The sequence below is a fragment of the Acartia tonsa genome, chromosome 12, assembly GCF_053477335.1.
Source record: "Acartia tonsa isolate MP-2025a chromosome 12, ASM5347733v1, whole genome shotgun sequence".
NCBI classification, from domain to species: domain Eukaryota; kingdom Metazoa; phylum Arthropoda; class Copepoda; order Calanoida; family Acartiidae; genus Acartia; species Acartia tonsa.
The window spans coordinates 25004957-25024988 of NC_137271.1; the positions used below are offsets into that span (position 1 = coordinate 25004957).

The following is a 20032-nucleotide window of genomic DNA, read 5'->3' on the forward strand; positions in this document are numbered from 1 at the left end:
GTGGTCAACGATAATTCTAAAATCAAATATAGGCCTACAAAACTTGTATCCCAAGGTTTGCTCCATTTATCTCAAGTCGTTTATGAGAAACATCCTATAGTATAATCCACCCGCCCCCCCCCCCAAAAAAAAAAAAAATTTGGGGTGTGGGGTGGGGGGTCGACGAAAATTTTAAAAGTAACTTTGGCCCCATAGAAGCTTATATCCAAAATTAGCTCCCTCTAGCTCTAAGGGTTCTCTTGTGCAGAATATACACCCCTAAAGTCATATGAATTAGTAGACTTCTAAAATACCTAAATCGGGAAATAAATGATTGTAAGAATGAGAAAAAATATTGTCTACATGTCATAGACTTTCAAAATCCTGCTCAGAATGTTTCTCAAACTAGCCAGGAAAAAATGTCCATATGCTTTAAATGTCTATTTATCATTTGATCAGAAAAAAAGGCAATAAAAAATTAAGATTTTTTGTGGAAGCATCAATCTTTATTTCTGTTTATCAATAGGAACAAGGAACCAGGATTCTGAGAAACAATAATAAGCGAAAATTTCCTCATAACTTTTTTCCCTTACTATCCTTATCATCTACTTCCCTTGAGTTACATAAAAAATTTTACGCTAACTATACACCACAAAAATATTTGATTTTCAGTAATTACAAACAGAATTAATTGACCGAATCACAGCCTCTTGTTATTCCAAAAAATTCAGGTTATAAGAATATTCTTTAGATGAACTATTCGAAACCATGCCACATCTTTCGATCGTGATATGATTAGTAAGATATATAAGTTTTCCGGAATTTTAATGTTAGGGGGAGATTTGAAATCTGCATCAAATTTTGAGGATTTTTTATAAAATTCGTTTTTTGTATAATTCTTTATCTAAAAGCGGAAATGCATTTTAAGTTAATTAATTTTGACCAATAGGATAGGTGGATTTTAAACTACCTGCGCTCTAATTGGTTGAATGATGTACGCCATCCAATCAGAGCACAGATTTTTTAAATCCACCAATCACAGATGCCAAAATTAATTAACTTAAATTGCATTTCCGCTTTTAGATAAAGAATTATAGAAAAAACGAATTTTATAGAAATTCCTCAAAATTTGATGCAGATTTCAAATCTCCCCCTAACTTTAAAATTCCGGAAAACTTATATATCTTAATGATTAGTGCACTTATGAATTTAGCAAAGTCACAGTTTCTTAGTATTTGAAACAAAGTAGTCATAGAGCAGAGGTGGATTCTTTTTAAAAAATTGTTTTCGTGATAAACCATCCAAAATCACATAAAAAATCTACAAAAATTAAATAAAATCTTATGTTAATAACGCTTCTATGATTTTGTTTAATTTTTGTAGATTTTTAATGTGATTTTGGTGGATTTTTTCACGAAAACAATTTTGGCCCACTAAGCGATTAGTGGGGCAATTTTTTTAAAGAATCCACCTCAGGACGAAACACTTTTATTATAGACACTAGGGCCAGTCCAAGTTCCACATTCACGCAATTTATTACTCGACATGCCTTCGCATTCGAGCTTCTCTTAATTACCTTACCCTTGCATGAGAGTAAAACAAGATAAAGGGTTAAATAACTGTATCTCCCCATCGCAACCACCTTGTGCAACCTTTCTATGGGTAATTGAAAATCAACCAATAGTGTCGCTTATATTAACACAGCCAAATAGCAGAGAATAATTTAGAACCAGACTAAGAAGGTCGTTGAAAAAGGATGGGAGGTAGTTGTCTGTATATACATCTATACTATAGATCTATTACCCTCGCTAAGGATATGAGGTGTCCCAAATTAATAACGCTCTCCACATAGGAGCTATTAGGTATCCAAAACTACTCAATTAGGAATGGATACTAAAATAGTTTTCTGTAAATAAAGCTGGGAAGCATTCAAACATTTTAAAATTCAGGACTGGTATTGGCAGAATTCTCAGTTTGGACAAGTTTATCCACCAAACACACAGTTGTACAGGGTAATTTAAGAGAAAAATAAAGCTTTCCTGAAAAGCCTTTTCGATATTAAATTTGAACTGTTTTAGAATCAAACATTTGTAATGCAGTTCTTTTAGCAAATTAAAAATTAATAGAATAATACAATAACTTTTGCATCATTAATGATCATTTTTAACTGGCAAAAATATGTTTACTTTGCAGTTATTTTAAACTTAAACTTTGTCAGGATGGTTATTATTGATTCTTTTAAAAATGACCCTGTACACTATAGTCCTGTGAACCTGCACAACATATGGATCATCACAGTATCAGAAGGCCACACCAAGATCAAAGCCAATCAGACGATTATTCCAACCACGGACAGGAGAATGCTCAACATTTTAGCCAACAGCTTTTCCATCAGAGTCAGGTTATATAAGGGCAAAGAAATTTTGATACATTTGAAGCTACTCTGTAAATTTGTTATGTCAGTCGTTATGTTTATTCAGCTGCTATATGAGTAAGAAGTCCAAACTTTTTTAGGATCACATACAAATGCTCATTAAAGCAAAAAGAAATAACATTTTTGCTACTTGACTGCCTTTAATTTGTAAAGTAAAAGTATAGAGTGGTCACGAGCTATATGTAACTCTGTCCACGTGGTGTGACTCTGTGCTGACTCTTAATTGGGTCTTTGAATATTAGCTAATAGCATTGGAAAAAAAAACATTACCAAGTCGCTACAAAATCAATTTGCGAGCAGACAAAATAGGTACCTCCAAGTTGGGCCAGATAGTTATCTGAGTTATACATCTATACATTACACATTTATCTGTTTTTCTGCTATTATACTTTCATAGTTAAGAGAAGAAAGCAAAATAGTTTTTCTCCCAATGCATTGTAGATAAACAATACAAAATATGATTTGCATCACATTTCTTATTCTTTATAAATGTATTTTAGAATGAAGAATTAGAAAATCATCAAGAGTATGAGGGTTATAACCACAACAGTCATGCTGCTTGCCCAAATATTCCAGCACATGATCACTCTAGAAGGCCACTCTAATGTCTAATTTATCAAATGATTACAAGCTAATAGAGTTAATGTGTGCAACATTAATAGATAGTAGAGGGAATGCCTTGTCCTAAAATAGATGCAACTCATAACTATGTACATATGGGGCTTCCAGACAAAGGTCGTACAATTCAAAAAGTTGATTGTCTTTTGGGTGTTACTTAACCTAATACCCCAGGTGCTTAAACAAAAACGGAGAGATTTGGCTCCCCTTAGTTATCCTTTGTTGTTGGACCTGGCATAAGAGTGTCAAGAACAGCAGCCTCGCCCGTCTAGTTAAATGATAGGTTGGGCTCTGAGATTGTTTTTTGTAAGATGAATGCCGCGTTTTTTCGATTCGCGAAATTTAAACAGAGTATACAACTATTTATTTAATTATTTCGCTTTGTTGGTACGGCCTTTATAGAAGAAAAACAAATTATCTTCTATCCTTTTTTTAAGTTGTATACTCTGTTGAAATCCTATCGTCTTCGTTCAATCAATCAATGTCGAAAAAACGCGGCATTCATCTTTCAAAAACCCATCTTCTCTGATACCATGTTTCCCTGATGAAGTATCAACTAATGAAAATATTAGAGTACCTAAAACAATTAGGAAACCATGTGACATGGTTGCAGGAAGTAACCCAACTGAAGTGCATCCCATGCAGGAGACTCTATTCAATTTTCAACAATTTCTCATTGATCAACTACCATCAGCGGATAACAGACAGAAAGGAGAGAAAAGAGGTAAACAGATGAATTTTTATGAAAAAGTTGAATACATAAAGAAATAGCTTTATGGACAAATGATTTAATAAATATTCATTGATAAATGTCAATCTATGTTGAAAGGTCCTAATTAGTTTACCTAAAATTTAAGACTTTTATTATTATAGGTACTAACATATTCTAAAACTTATTTAAAAATATTGCAAGAAATGAGCTTCACCTATTGCTGTGCCATTTTAAGGCTTTTAAGAGTAGAGCTTTTTGTTACTTGTCTATAAAGATAATTGGATCTACTGCAGTTCACGGTAAAATATTGCTGGTAAGCAATATTTCCAAAAATCTATGAATTTTATAGGCTACTAGCTGCCAAACGGCTGAACGTACAGATCATACCCGCACACCAATTTAAGCGGCATAAGAAGACCTACAAATAATCTGGAATAACCAATTCATAGTTTTTTTTTGTAAATATTGCTTATCAGCAATATTTCACATTGAACTGCAGTAGATCCAGATAACTTAATTGCACATAAAGAGTTTTACGCCCCTAACAACCAGCAAATACGTAAGTATCAGTTTAAAGGCTTATGATGTTTAATTTTCTAGAACATGGTGTTGTAAATGCACCTATTGAAGACTACATTGAGCTTAGTGCTGATGAAGAGGTAATTGCCTTATTTAACAATATTATTTATACACAGACAAGCACTGATTACCAGGAGGGGACAATGGGCAATTAATTCAATATAAGAGTTATCAAAGAAAGGGCATGAAATCCAGTTTAATCCAATAAATTGGTAGGAAATTATAAAGGGATTATTAATTGAATAATAGATTTCCATAGCGTCATGTAAAGTAGAATCACAACTTGTTTTTGATGAAATATATTGAGGTTTTTTGGTGTGATTTTTATATTAAAAGATTATTGGACCCGGCCAGCTGCTAGCAAGAATATGCCTGCCCCTTTTTATTCTGTTTATTTCCCTTGCCCCTTGCCCCCCCTCCATTCTCCCTTCTCCCCGTCTGCTACATTCCAAACTAACACAACGAGTTTTTATTTCCCTTCCCCCCACTTCCCTTATCCCTTCTCCCCGTCTGCAATATTCAAAACATACATAATGAGTAGCGGCATTCTATGCGCAAGTCCCCAAACTCAGTCAGAAACTGCTAAATTCTTGCACATTCCCTTTAAGCCAGTCCCCAAAGTCTGAGACTCATAAAAATTGAATATTCGATCCATTGTCCCCTCCCTTACTCCCTGACTGATTACCCAGTTATTATAACTAAAGATTTTAAAAATGGTTCCTACTACTGCAATATCAGGTGTGCAAAATCCTTTTATATAAAGTAGTAATAATGATATGTCTGTGGCTAATGATTTCAATAACTTCTATATTGATTGAGATCTATAATTTAGGAAAGCTTCATATAGGTCTAGTGATGGTTGTAAGCTATTTTAGTTTTATGTTTAAAGGATGGGATTTATGTTATTTTTCTTTATTTTCCTACCCCCTCGAATGCAGAACTTTGGCGCAGCTATTAGTAAATAGTTAAAGTAATAGGAATGCCTTACCCTATATCAGGTGCAACTCATTACCATTTAAAGTTAGAACTGCCAGACAAAAGTTGTACAATCAAAGGGTTGTTTGTCTGAAAAGCGTTTTACCATATAATCACATTATTAAGCAAGATTTTGTTTATAGATGTCTATTTTTAGATCTCTCATAATTGTACATAACAACTACACAAACATTTGGGGAGCGAAGAATATATACAAGTCATTTATTCCCACCGTACCACAGATGCATAAATTAAGTACGCAAGGTTTTATCCGTCCTCTATAGGCTATCCGTCCTCTATAGGCTATCCAAGCAGCATTATATTTTCAAAGGAAGTGCAAGACGGTATCAATCTTGAGGATAGCACATTCAACAAGGACATTATCGGTGCTAGAAGGGGACGTGGTAGAGAAACTAATATGGACACAGATTATATACCAAGTGGAAGTCGTGGAAGGGGTAGAGGTTCGAATCCCACCCGCAGAGGATCAAGGTAACAATTAAATAAAAATATCTTAGATGTACTGTACATATTCTGTTAGGGCCTGTTGGAACTTTATATCAACCATAAGTACCTATTTAAGTGTCTATACCGTTATTTTTACATATTCCGTTCCTGTGGTTTTATCTGTATCTTTACGATAGGAAAGTAAAAAAAAATTCTTTGTTAATGCATTATTGTTTAAAGAGGGCCAAGAGTATCAAGAGGAGTTTCAAGGGGTGGAGCATCTCTACCTGGAACTTCTTCATTAAGAGGAGCTTCAAGAGGTGGAGTTTCTCTACCTGCATCTTCAAGAGATGGCGAGTCCAAACCTGGGACATCTAGAGGAGCTGGTTCTGGTTCATCATCAAGAGGAGTTTCAAGTTCCTCCAATCCAAGAGGTTACAGAAGAGGATCTCTGGCAAGAGGAACATCACATCTTAAGGAAAACCACATGAAATCTAAGTTAGAACCATAAATTTTATGTAAACTGTAAGTGGACTGCAAACAAATTTTAAAAGGAAATTTTTTTGATAAGTTAGGTTTATCAAGGTTTAGAGAGTCTCGCTAGGACATGGCTACTTAGAAATTTAGCTCCCTAGAAGGGCTAGAAACACTTTTAATAGAAAATAAGATGACAATGGGTTTCTATAGTCAACTCGATGGTTTAAGGGGTATACATACAATATACATTAAAACCCTTAGTTAACTGTAAATTAAATTTTCCTCGATTACTGGAAAGAAAGAGTTTCAGAAAATAATGCAAATACGATATAGTTGGGCAGTATATGATTCTTAACTTTTACATGTGTCAAAATAATAGGAATCTGGCTTAAAACAAACAGGATCTCTCAATAAAGGAGTAGGATCTAATTGGATAGGACCATCTACTGAAGGTCAAATTAGATCAGGGTTGTCATTTTGGGCGGGCAGTTTTGGGCGGGCGCTTTTGGGCCGCCCAATATAAGGTCCCTTTGGGCAGTTTTGGGCACCCCCCTTTTAGGGGGATAGAAAAAGAAGAGGGGGTTAAAAAAGAGGGGAGGGGCGGGCCTATTTCTTGGGTGATCTCCTTATACTAAAGTAACAGGATGTGTGTCTGTGTGTTTGTACCGAAGGATCTTGCTAACCGCTGAACCGATCGGGTTCTCCTTAACAGGGTAGCTTCTCATAGGTTCTGGGAAGGTTTATAACTATTTTTGGGGAGGGAACCACCACCATCCTAAGAGAAATCGCCCCTAGAAAAAAATTACACTCCCCCAAAAACTTTTTAAAACTAAAAGTAAAAATGGGGGGAGGAAAAACACCCCCCCCCCCAAAAAAAAAAAAAAAATTATTCCCCCCCCCCTCAAATTGTTTTCCTTTTTTTTAATAATTGGATTATCAAATTTGACTCTCCCCTCCTCAAGTGCCCCTAGAGGCCTCTAGAGCCGTAGCCGCTAGTTAACTATATAAATTAGTAAGCTTTTTCTGTATATAGAAAAGGATTTCGCTAACTGCTGAACCGATATGGTTCTCTTTTCCAGTGGAGCTTTTATTGGTCCTGAGATGGTTTTAGGCTATATTATTTCTAATAATAAGTTTAGGTATGGTTTTAGGCTATTTTATATCCTTTTTATATGCTTTTTACGACATTTGCCCAAAAAGGGTGCCCAAAACCACTTTTGGGCGCCCAAAACCCGCCCAGAACCCTTTTGGGCAATTGGGCCGCCCAATATCAAAAAAAGTGCCCAATTCGACAACCCTGAATTAGATCAATTTGAATTTCAAAAATTTGTACAAACAATTGTAAAACTTTAAATTCTTTTCTCGTATTCATTCGAATCCGGTGGATAGGAGCCGGTTCTCATCCATACGAAAAAACTATGTCTAGCATCGTATTATATCCAGCTTCCTACGAATCATAAAACCTCGGGGCTAAAAAACTGGTTTTAATCTTATAATTGTACATTCTATATCCGCGGAAAGCCGTTTATAATACGATGCGAGAAATAACTGTTAACTGCTTTTTTAAACTAATTCTTTTATTCTTCGTTTTTCCTTATATAAAAGTAACAGGTTGTCTGTGTGAAGCTTAAGAACTCGCAAACCGTTGGACGTATATAGTTCTCCTTTACAGTGATGTTTGTTTAGCTTCTTATAGGTTCAGAAAAAGAGAAAAAATACACCCAAAAAAGTCTAAACTATTTTCTTTTAAAACTAAAATGATCCTTATCAATTTAAAGAAAACTAATTATCTTAATTAAGGAGGCGATGAAATATATTCTGAATCTGTTAGTAAGGTAAATAAACTCTACTCTTATGGATTATATTTTGAAACTGTATCATACCAAAGACATTTATTTAGTTCATTAATCTAACCTTTACTTGGCAATAAAAATGTATTCTATTAAAAAGGGAAATGAAACATCTTGTATTTCAATGATGCAGATAAAAATTTAAAGGTAAAATGATGTCTGTTTGTATGTGTAGCAAAGGATCTTGCTATCTGCTGATCCGATAAGGTTCACATTTACATTAAAGTTTATCATGGGTCCAGGAAAATTTATAACTATTCTATGGGAGGCTACCTTCACCCTCCCAATATTTTAAAACGTTTAAAACTTTCTATCCGAAGGTGCATCTAGTCCCTAAGGAAGTTTCAGACGTGCAAGCCAATGAAATCAACTCAGCAATTCTGGCAACTGTAGGATCCACTACTAGTGTCAGGTATAAATTTTGTATGCGCGGCATTTTGCAAAAACCTAATCAATCAATAATAAAATTCATTGATTTCTTTTTGGTTGATTTTTAGAGCCTACTATTAAGCCATCATTTATTGGATTACATGTATTGTACAGGGGTAGCTATTTTAATAGTCAATTCTACAAAAAAAACACGAAACCTTTTAAAGTCTGGTGGAAGTATATTATTTTCTTCTTGTAATTGAAGAGGGGTGGGTAAGAAGAGAAGGGAAGGGGGTTGTGGGGAAATTTTTCTTTGAAATTGTTTGTCAGAATATCATTCCCTTTTTCCTGTGTATTGTATAATTCTTTTTTTAATGCCCTTTTTCAACCTAAAGGGGACAACTCAAGAACGAGAGCAAGTGATATTTTAAGCACCTTACAGTTAGATTAAAAAATATGTCTTACATATTATATTAAATCACTTGCTTTTTTATGTGAATAGTCCCCTTTAATTTGTTTTCAGAGTGAAACATAGAGCTGTGACATTGGCGACAAGAAATTCGGAGCCACCATTCCCTACAGCTCAGGATCATGATCCACCATTCCCTACAGCTCAGGATCATGATCCACCACTCCCTATAGCTCAGGATCATGATCCACCATTCCCTACAGCTCAGGATCATGATCCACCATTCCCTACAGCTCAGGATCATGATCCACCATTCCCTACAGCTCAGGATCATGATCCACCATTCCCTACAGCTCAGGATCATGATCCACCATTCCCTACAGCTCAGGATCATGATCCACCATTCCCTATAGCTCAGGATCATGATCCACCATTCCCTACAGCTCAGGATCATGATCCACCATTCCCTACAGCTCAGGATCATGATCCACCATTCCCTACAGCTCAGGATCATGATCCACCATTCCCTACAGCTCAGGATCATGATCCACCATTCCCTACAGCTCAGGATCATGATCCACCATTCCCTACAGCTCAGGATCATGATCCACCATTCCCTATAGCTCAGGATCATGATCCACCATTCCCTACAGCTCAGGATCATGATCCACCATTCCCTACAGCTCATTATCATGATCCACCATTCCCTACAGCTCAGGATCATGATCCACCATTCCCTACAGCTCAGGATCATGATCCACCATTCCCTATAGCTCAGGATCATGATCCACCATTCCCTACAGCTCAGGATCATGATCCACCATTCCCTACAGCTCAGGATCATGATCCACCATTCCCTACAGCTCAGGATCATGATCCACCATTCCCTACGGCTCAGGAACAAGAAACAGGTTATTTAATAAATAAATGTATAAGTATAGATGTATACCGCAAACACTACCTGGTTCTAGTGGTGGTGGGGACTTTTATATTCGGCTAGCAAATCATGGCTTTCTGCTCTATCGTATTAAATTGGCTGTGTTAATATTTCCGACACTGTTGGCTGATATTAAAAGACCCAATTGAAAGTCGGAAAAGGGTCCCCAGACCCTTTACATACCATTTTTTAACTCCTGCCCCCTCTTTTCTTTTACACGACCTTTGTCTGAGAAGTCCTAACTGTGCTTGTCCATGAGTTGCGCCTGTTTTGGGCCAAGGCATTCTATGAACTCTAACTATTAATTTCGCGCACCTGACATAGTAGCCACGGTCGCGAATTTACGGAACAAATGTTATTAAATTATCTTAGGTGAAGAATGTTACTGGAAAGGGTTGGAGCCATTCTTTTGTGTTCCATCTTCATCTGATCAACAAGGACAACAATCTTCACAAATGCAAAGGTAATGTTAATAATTAAACAGAGTAGCAATATTAGAAAAGTAACTTTTGGATTGACTTAAAATTTTTGTTACATCCTGCAGGTGCGCCCAAGCTTTTTAATTTGAGGGGGGTAAAATAAGAGGTTTCCAAGGTTTTAGGGGAGTAATCCTATGTATTTTTAAAATTTCGAGGTGGGTAAAATACGGGGTTTAAAAGTTTGTGGGGGTTAAACAACCCTTGACCCCCTCTCTTGGACGAATACGACAGCCTGCGACTATCGTGACGTGTTTGATTACATTTGCTTTTTCGTCAATTTAGGTATGTTAGAATCGTCTAATTGATTTCAAATTTTACATGATAATTATTGGATTATTGCCAACCCCCCTTACCTTCCCCCCCCCCAAAAAAAAAAAAAAATATTTACCACCTTATCTTTATTTTTTACCCCCTCCAAAATAAAATGCATGGATGTTTTTCTTGAAACCACAAAAAAATGACGTGAGACTTGAACGCAACATAGAAATTTGTTTCTCAAGTACATTTAAAGTGCCACTAGAGGCCTCTAGTTGCGTATCCGCTAGTTATATATAAATCAGTATCTTTGACTTTTGAAGCATGGCTAACATGGAATCATCACTTAAAATTTCAGCCGTCTATCTTCAATGTTCCTTTTTTTATAGGATGAAAAACACGTCAGATACCGATACAGACACAGAAGAAAATGTGAAACAAGGGTAAATATCTTTCTCGTATTCATTCGAATCCGGTGGATAGGAACCGAAAAAAAAAAAATTGGAGGGTAATTTTTTAGTGGCTTATTTTTAGAGGGGTGGTTGTACCCTCCCCAAAAATAATTATAAACCTTAGGTTCACACAAACGCGCATCCTGTTACTGTAACTTCTTTATATAATAATAGCCCGTATTTTTATCAGTCCTAACACCTAATAAAGCCACTCCTAGGTAGGGAATTTAAGGGATAAGAAAGTGGACAATGAATGAAGGTACATCCCCGATTATGAAAAACAAAATTACCCCTTCTACCTACTAAAATTATTAGTAGAAAAATTTGGCCACTATTAGTTCCAACTAGTAGTGCCAAACCTTACAACTAATGTTAATCCTTTGAAGGGGTAATCTTGTCAATCCTCATTTGGGATGTATCAATTTAGTGTCCATTGTCTTATCCCTACAATCCCTGAATATTTCTAGGATAAAATTGAAACAGAAAATACTGGAGGATGTCATTATCTACCTTTACTACAAGGGACACATGGATGAAATTATAAATGGATATATGGATGAATATAAAATTTATATATTGTTTTTAAAAGCAAAGCTTTTCTATAATTAGGGTCGGTCCGTCCGTCACAGAGAGATAACTTTTTAGGCTTAATTTAGGCATGTTAGAATTGTCCTATCGATTTTAAACGTTGCATGGTGATTCCTTTAGTAGTTAGGTACGATTTAGAAAGCGTAGCAACTCTATAATCATTACCAGAATGTCTGTACGTCCATTTTAAACATGTTGATTTTTTACTTTTTAAATTTTTATGTGATCTAATCACCCCATTGATCTGATTTTTGGTAAATTTTGATTCCTGTGACATTAAAGTATCATGTTATAAGCGAAGCAACTCTATAATCAAGTCCTAAAAATGTAAGTATATCCATAAACATTATCCTGTATCAAGCAGTTTTTAAACAAATTTACTTACAATTTTGCTTCGACTCTTATACATTTATATTCTGATTATTCAGTTCTGACACTATACAAGTGTTAATGTCTGTTTGTTCTACCATTTTAGTGCTTCGCTTTAAACGATGTTGTCATCCTTGTTAAGGCATTATTTTAAGTAGCTGTTATTGTAGGTAAAGCTTTTATAAATAGGCTTGAAAAACTCCAAAATCGCAAATCGTATTTTTAGTTCTGTATAAACCCTGCATTTTTGTTATTTTGGCCCGCTACGTGTTTCATTTTATTGGAGAACATGAAAATCTGGTGTAAGATCCAAGAAATAATATATCCATTAATCAGACAGTGAACTAGAGGCGCATGGTGATTATCATCCTGGTGTGCCAGAACTTAAAACTCCAAGTCGTACAGGTTACAAATATATATATGGAAGTGTGTTTGTCCGTCTGTAACGATGTAGAGGAAATCTATAAATAAAATAGCCTAAAACAATCTCGTGACATATGTGAAGCTTCCCTAAAAAGGAAATCCTAAGCTTAAAAATGAAAATACTACTACTTTATGAAAAAAATATACATTTGAACATCTTCCTTACAATTTACTTTGCTCGTTTGACCATCCATGATTGTTTTGTACTTCTCTTCTTATTGATGTTGTCACCCTTGTTTAATAAGATAAATGATTATATTAGCAGAGCTCGGCAGCCCCGTGTTAGTCTCAGTGCAAGCGTCATATTATAACTTTTAAATTCAGCTGGATTTCTAAACCTGTTTCTAAACTGACAATACATCTTTTCAGAATTTTAGTTTTGCAAGCGAGTTTAAATTTGGGCAAGGCAAGGGCGTTCAAGCTTTATCATTTAGGGGGTTAATCACCCCTTTACCCCTCCCCCCACCCCCATTGTACGTCCTTGCTTATGCGCCCTGTTTTTTAGATTGTACTGAAATGGGTTCACCTAATGATTATGGAAATTTTGGAAATCTTACCTCGGCGAACGCTGGTCAAGGACTCAGGCAAAAGATACATTAATCCATGACATTTTTTCCAAGTCAATTAAATTCCGACAAGACTATGAACGGTCATATATGATTAAAACTGAACGTTCTGAAGCCTTTGGAACTATTTGATGAACTTTTATGAGCTTTTATGGAAATAAACCAACTTTTTTTCAGAAGTCGATTTTGTTTTCAGGGGGTGTAACAAAATTATTACGTATAAACTGGGAGGGAGGGGACATTGGACTGTTAATTAGACTATTCCCAAAAGTTATATTATAATGACAATTTCTTATTCGTTGGCTCAACAACTTTTATTGAATTTTGATTGGTTGTGTTCATTATGTTGCGTGTCCTAACGTTTCAACCACTTATAGTAATCTACATAAAGGATAAGTTTGTGTATAACCAATGAGAATGTACATCAATTCATCGGCCATTGTCTTATCTCTGATCCCTGAAGTATAATGCTAGTAAATAAGTAATAATGTATATTTTTTGTACCAGGACACCAGATGTTGGGTGTGGCACTGATAACAATTCTACATATTCGGATGCCCTCAAAACTCCAGAATAAAATATACTTTTATATTGTATCTTCCATCGTCCTATCCATGCTTACAAAGGGGGTCTTTTTCGTTTTTTTTTTCCTTAAAATTTTTAGTAATAGTGTAGTCAAATGCGCTTATTAAGTCAAATTGTTCTCAATTTTTAACAATTGTATATATATGAAATGTTCACAATTAAGAATAGTTTGACATAATAACCTTTTTTGACTTAATGGTTAAACACATCCTTACGAAAAATACGTAAAAATTTTTTCCTTTATTGGATAATGAAGTAAAGTTAACCAGTTATATTTAAATGTGAAAGAAATCTATTATTATATTCCAATTTGGCTATTAGTATTTTTTAATTGGTAAAGAAATCTGATAATATATTTCAATTTGTTATCGAGAATTTCTTTTTAACAACATTTTCTGTTATTTTTTCCTGTTGTTTTTTTTCAGTGAAAACTGTACCTACGTAAATGAAATATATTTTTTTAGAAATTTTATTTTATTTCAGTAAGAATATTAAGAACAAGGATGACAACTTCCATACAAGCGAAGCTCTGAAACGGTATGACAGACTAACTTTAACTTTTGTAGAATGTCAGAACTGAATAGGTATACGAAATAAATTTTTTTTATAAGTTTTGACAAAATTAAGCGTAAATTTGTTGCAAAACTTCTTAAATGCAGAAAAATTAGAAACTTTAGATGAACAAATTTGAGGCTACACTATGAAAATCTTGAAAAATTTATCTTTAATACAAAGTTGAACGATGTCTGTCTGTATGTTTGTACCGAAGGATCTCGCAAACCGCTAAACCGATCGGGTACTTTTTTACAGGTAGCTTCTCATAGGTTCCGGGAAGTTTATTCCTATTTTGGAGGATGGTACCACCACCCTGCCAAGAGAAATAACAAAAAGTCGATTTTTTTATGCAAAAAAACCAAATATTTAAAGTGCCACTAGGGGCGTCGCCGCTAGTTAACAATATCATATAAAACCATTGCATAGTTACAGACATAGTAAGAGAATCTTTATAGAAAACGCTTTGCATGTTGATAAGACATTATTTGCTCTAAATAAAAATTTCTAAAATTATGTTGAAAACTAAAAAAAAAGTGATGTCAAAATAAATTACTGAAAGAGAGTTGATTGGGATTTAAGAATAAATTATGTGCTATCAACTCTGCAAAAATGGATTTAAATTACTTGCATCTTGTTTACCAGATTATCATGTACTCTAATAAAGTGAAACTTGTAGCGGGCTAAACGACCATCATCCCCCTTTTTACCCCATTCCACATTGGGGCAAATCAACCAAAAAGGGGATTTAATTATTTACTACCCTTAAAATTCATCTCACAAAAATTTCATTTTATACTTTTTTGTAGGCAATTTAACAACAAACAAATTTGCTTTTATGTTTTTTTTCTGTCATTTGAATGCAACATAGAGATAAAGGTCATTTTATGAAGGTAGGTCGAAAATTACCAGATTAATTCCTACCCGAAAATAGCCCCCCTTACCCTATCCATCTATCTATCCATCTATCTATCCATCTATCTATCCATCTATCTATCCATCTATCTATCCATCTATCTATCCATCTATCTATCCATCTATCTATCCATCTATCTATCCATCTATCTATCCATCTATCTATCCATCTATCTATCCATCTATCTATCCATCTATCTATCCATCTATCTATCCATCTATCTATCCATCTATCTATCCATCTATCTATCCATCTATCTATCCATCTATCTATCCATCTATCTATCCATCTATCTATCCATCTATCAATCCATCTATACTATATAATAATAAATATAACATACGTGGATATTATAACAGGGGAATTTTTTTTGTCAATTTAGGTTGCTACTTTAGTCTTCATTTATTGGTCAGTTCTTACGTCCAGTAGGAGGGTAGGGGATATCGTTATATATATTCATGCTGGAAAGGCCATATTATTTGATTAGGAGAAAATATGGTGCAACATGCAAATAATTATATATCTCTTACATAAATGTACATTAATGTGCAAAAAAGACTTATTTTACATTTTGTAAGTAAATTTGTTGCAAATCTGATAAAGTGCATGTTACAGTTTAAGGACATACTGACGTTTTTAGGACTTGATTATAGAGATGTTTCGTTTAACACACTATACCTTATTGTAATAGGAATCAGTATTCAAAAAATCAGATGAATAGGATATTTTTAACTTTCAAAAATTTGTTGTCAAAAAAGTAAAAATCAGCCTTTTTAAAATGGAAGTACAGACTTTCTAGCAACGATTATGTGTTACTTTCTAAGTCGTACCTAACTGTTGTAGGAATCAGCATGCAAAGTTTGAAATAGATAGGACAATTCTAACCTGTTTAAATGAATGAAGGGAGCTAACTGTAACGGACGTACGGACGGACCGACCCTAATTATAGAAAACTTCACTTTTAAAAAGAAAAAATTTAATTCCTTAAAACAATTGAAAAATAGCTTATAACCACCACACGACCAGTAGATATATTCCCTGAAGAGTAGAATTCAATCGGTTTATTGGTTACCGAGATCTTATGGGACGGACGGACAGACAAACAGACAGCAAGCTACTTTGTATTATAGATTAACACCCAGGTATCTAAGGAACAAAACAATAACCGATTAATGTATGAATTGAATATCCCCAATACTGATACATTAAATTATATTACAAAATTAATCGTCTGTAGATGAAAATTTGTGATTGAAAAGTTTTGACACTCAACTTAATGAACCAACCAATAAAAAATCAATCAAATTGCCTAAAGTTGTTATGCAAACGAATATAAAAACGTTATTATAAAACTTTGAAGTTTGGGGACTAGTGTAATAAACAGCCTAATGTCCCCTCCCTTCCTAAATAAAATTGCTGACGTTAAACATAAATACCATGTAACTACATAATTTAAAAACAAAAATTACCAATAGATAGACAGATAGACTACTTGCTAATTCCAATTTCGATTGATCATAAGAACACCAAGTTTTTTGCATATTAAATTTACCTTTTCGCAGTGAGGGAGGGGACATTGTGCTGTTTATAACATTTTTTAACTGCTAATTTTAATCTACACAAGGGGTAATTTTGTGTATTATCATTGGGGATGTATATCAATTTATCATACTTTGTCTTATCCCTTTAGATCCCTGATATTTGTAATAATCTATAGAAATGATTATTTAGTTACATTAAAATCTCGAACATAAAGAGGTTATATTTTGGCTTACCCCCCCCCCCCTCATCATTTGGTGCAATAGAACTTGAAAATATTCATTACTGACTTTAATTTAAAGTCTGAATAAATATTTTCTATATTTTGCGTCTTATATTTATATGTATTACATCTCACATTTTGACTTTAAAAGCGCGTTTAAAAGACTTTCCTAACAAACTTTTCGTGCACCACCCCTCAGAAAACGCGATAAAAACCCCTACGGGGGCGCGGGGGGGTAAATGAAACCGGTACAGGCGATTATAATATGTCTTTGGGTAATCAAATATCGTATTTTTAGCCGGTGGCAACCGGTGAAAACATGTTTTCTCTTACTGTCTACTTAAATGTTGATTATAAAGCAAACAAAAAAAAACTAAAATCTTAACTTCAACTAGAATTATTTAGGACTTATTTTCTTAATTTGTGTTTTTTTCTTTTATATTGTCAAAATATATGTAGTTTATGACTCACCTGAAGTTATTTTGTCTAATTACGTTAATTCTAAGAGATTTTATAATACTTTTAAAATTGTTGGTGAAACACAAAAAGAATGCCTTTTTCTGTAAGAAAATTTTTGCATTTCTTGACTTTCAGGCATTAGAAAGCTTACTTAAAAAGCGTATTTTTACGATTGCTTTGAAATCTGATGTACATTGGGTATGATAATACTCATAGAATGATTAAAACTTGATTTGGGGGTGGTGAATTGAATCCCCTTGTTGCCCCTATGTGCATTCCCTTTCCTCCTACTGGATCAACAATTTGACCAATAAATGACAGAGAAAATAGTAACATAAATTGACGACAATTATTCCCCTGTCATAATATCCACATATATTTAACATCCATTTCTGGAAATGTTTCAATCACAATATAGATTAATTAGGAAAGCAAAAGCACTACATTTCTCATCATTAACACCCCCCTCCCGACATTTTTTTTTTCTCTAGAGACTAGTGGCTATGCACTAGAAATAATAAATTTATAGTATACTATACATGTATAACCAGACAACTACCTGTATCCCCCTGTTAAGTATCTTTTTTGTCTGCTAGCAAATTGCTTTCTGCTCTTTTGTAGCGACTTGGCTGTGTTAATATTTCCTACGCTATTCGTTAATTTTCAAAGACCCAATTGAAAGTCGGCACAGGGTTTTTGGGGAAGGGATATACAGTTATTTTTCCACTCCCCCCTCTAATGTTTTACTTTTATCTAGAAATAGTAAATTTTCAACATGGATACACAAGCTCTTTTTTTTTGGGGGGGGGGGTAAGCGGGGGGTTAAGATTTAAACTTTGGAGGGTATGTTTAGTGTTTTTACCCAATTGATGCCATTGTCTACCAATCAGTAAATTGTTAAAGGATTAAATTTCCAACTTTTTAAGTACAGAAAAGTGAATAAATATTTGCTGAAAAAATTCACTTAATTTAATTAAAATTATTACATTGTTTGCTAATTTAAATATAATTCACATAAAAAGACTAAAATGATCTGATAATTTTGCTTCAAGCTGATTTAATTTAATATTAAGATATGAGGGCTGGAAAAAATAAAGATTATAAACTCCCTAAAATGCCTTTTTAAGATGCTCAAACTTTTGTGTTATTGAAGCTTGGGGCCTCAAATTTGAGGCATCGGGCCTACTTGTTACAGTCTTTGAGCATGCAGTAAGAGCGGTGTAATTGGCAGGAAGAGGGAGGGGGCTGTTTATTACACTAGTCTCATAGGTTTTATAGTAACGATTTCTTATTTGTCGATTTAACAACTTTGGGGACTTTAATGAATTTGGATTGGTTGGTTCATTAAGATAATTGTGCTAACATTTCAACTACTAAATGCAGGTATAACTAATTGTTATCTACAGAAGGGATAATTTGTTGTATCATCGTTGAGGATGTACATCAATTTATCGGCCATTGTCTTATCCCTTTAGATCCCTTGCTAATTGGTAATAAATTTTTTTTTAAACTAACAATTCTCTACATTCATTTTGTATTTCTAATATTTACATTAGATCTGTATATAGCACAAATTCTTTTCATAATATTAAGTGTATTATTTTAATTCATCTATCCAGGGATCTAGAGGGATAAGACAATGGCCAATAATTAGATGTAGATCCTCAATGAGGAAAAACCAAATTACCCCTTCTCTAAATTAAAATTAGCGGTTCAAACGTTTAAACACTTAACTTTATTAGCCAACCAATCTAAACGCACTATAGTCCCCAAAGTTGTTAAGCCAACCCATAAGAAAATATTGTAAAACTTTGGGGACAAGTGTAATAACCAGCCCATTGTCCCTTCTCTTTCTGCATCTATCACTGATATATTTATTACGTCATAGATTACCAATGAATAAATACGTTTCCCATCCAATCCAAAATTGCAGGGAGGGAGGGGACATTAGGCTGTCTATAACACTAGTCCCCAAAGTTTTATAACAACAATTTCTTAATCGTTATTTAACAACTTTGGGGACTTTTATTGAATATTGATTGGTAAGTTTATTAAGTTGAGTATCGTAACGTTGCAACCACTAATTGTAATCTACAAAAGGGGAAGTTTTGTACATCATCATTGGGGATGTAGATCAATATATCGGCCATTGTCTTATCCCTTTGGATCCCTGCCTAAATTGTCATAAAAGTATAAAATAATACGTGCGAAACTAAAGGAAAATTGCTCGAATAAAGTGATACTTAATTAAGCCGGAAGTTTACACATTCTTTTAATCATTATGTAAAAGTAACGGGATGTCTGTCTGTTTGTACCAAAAGATCTTACTAACTGCTGGATAGTTCTCCTTTACAGCGAAGCTTCTCATAGATCCTGGAAAGGTTCATAATCATTAAATATACTTTTCCAAGAGAAATCATCCCTAGAAAAAATAAAAGATTTTTTAAAAATCTGAAATTCAAAGTGGGAAGGGTCGACTTCCCCCCCCCCCCCTAAAGGTCTCTAGGGGCGTATCCGCTATTATGCATATGAAAGCAAAGGTCAATAAATTAAACATAGATTAAATATTAAATAAAAAAATAAACAAAGGGGGGGGGGGAGGGTCGACTCCCCATCCACCTAAAATTCCCCTAGGGGAGTAGCCTCTAGTATGTAAATTAAGTATAATTATGATCTTATGCGACACAAACACAGACAGATAGCCATCCTGTTACTCTTCTATAAAGTTTATATATCTTTACACCCCTGTATAAAAGAGAGAGAGAGAGAATTGCTCTGTATACATAAACAAGAGACTTTCCGATAAAATATTTGTAGTCGGAGTAGAACCATCGGAACTG

The 20032-nt window shown here is 34.3% G+C and overlaps 1 protein-coding gene across 1 annotated transcript; it reads left to right on the forward strand.

The window, feature by feature from the left end:
- The first annotated feature begins 352 nt into the window (after positions 1–352).
- LOC145333581 (uncharacterized) lies at positions 353–14220 on the forward strand. The gene is made up of 18 exons (XM_080178741.1): positions 353–388; positions 1925–1991; positions 2243–2380; positions 2914–3008; positions 3622–3755; positions 4344–4402; positions 5629–5789; positions 5985–6220; positions 6599–6673; positions 8022–8056; positions 8392–8483; positions 8964–9760; positions 10159–10249; positions 10910–10963; positions 11440–11492; positions 12264–12334; positions 12858–12936; positions 13426–14220. Exons 3-16 carry the CDS (start codon positions 2264–2266, stop codon positions 12275–12277), a joined length of 2013 nt encoding a protein of 670 aa, XP_080034867.1. The 5' UTR covers positions 353–388; positions 1925–1991; positions 2243–2263; the 3' UTR covers positions 12278–12334; positions 12858–12936; positions 13426–14220.
- The last annotated feature ends 5812 nt before the right edge of the window (positions 14221–20032 follow it).

What these genes read in the sequence shown, in the direction of transcription:
- LOC145333581 (XM_080178741.1), top strand. Translation starts at nt 2,264, where the DNA reads ATGGATCATCACAGTATCAGAAGGCCACACCAAGATCAAAGCCAATCA. An exon ending in AGCTTTTCCATCAGAGTCAG is followed by an intron (nt 2,381 to 2,913) that starts GTTATATAAGGG and finishes AATGTATTTTAG; the next exon opens with AATGAAGAATTAGAAAATCA. An exon ending in CCCACCCGCAGAGGATCAAG is followed by an intron (nt 5,790 to 5,984) that starts GTAACAATTAAA and finishes TATTGTTTAAAG; the next exon opens with AGGGCCAAGAGTATCAAGAG.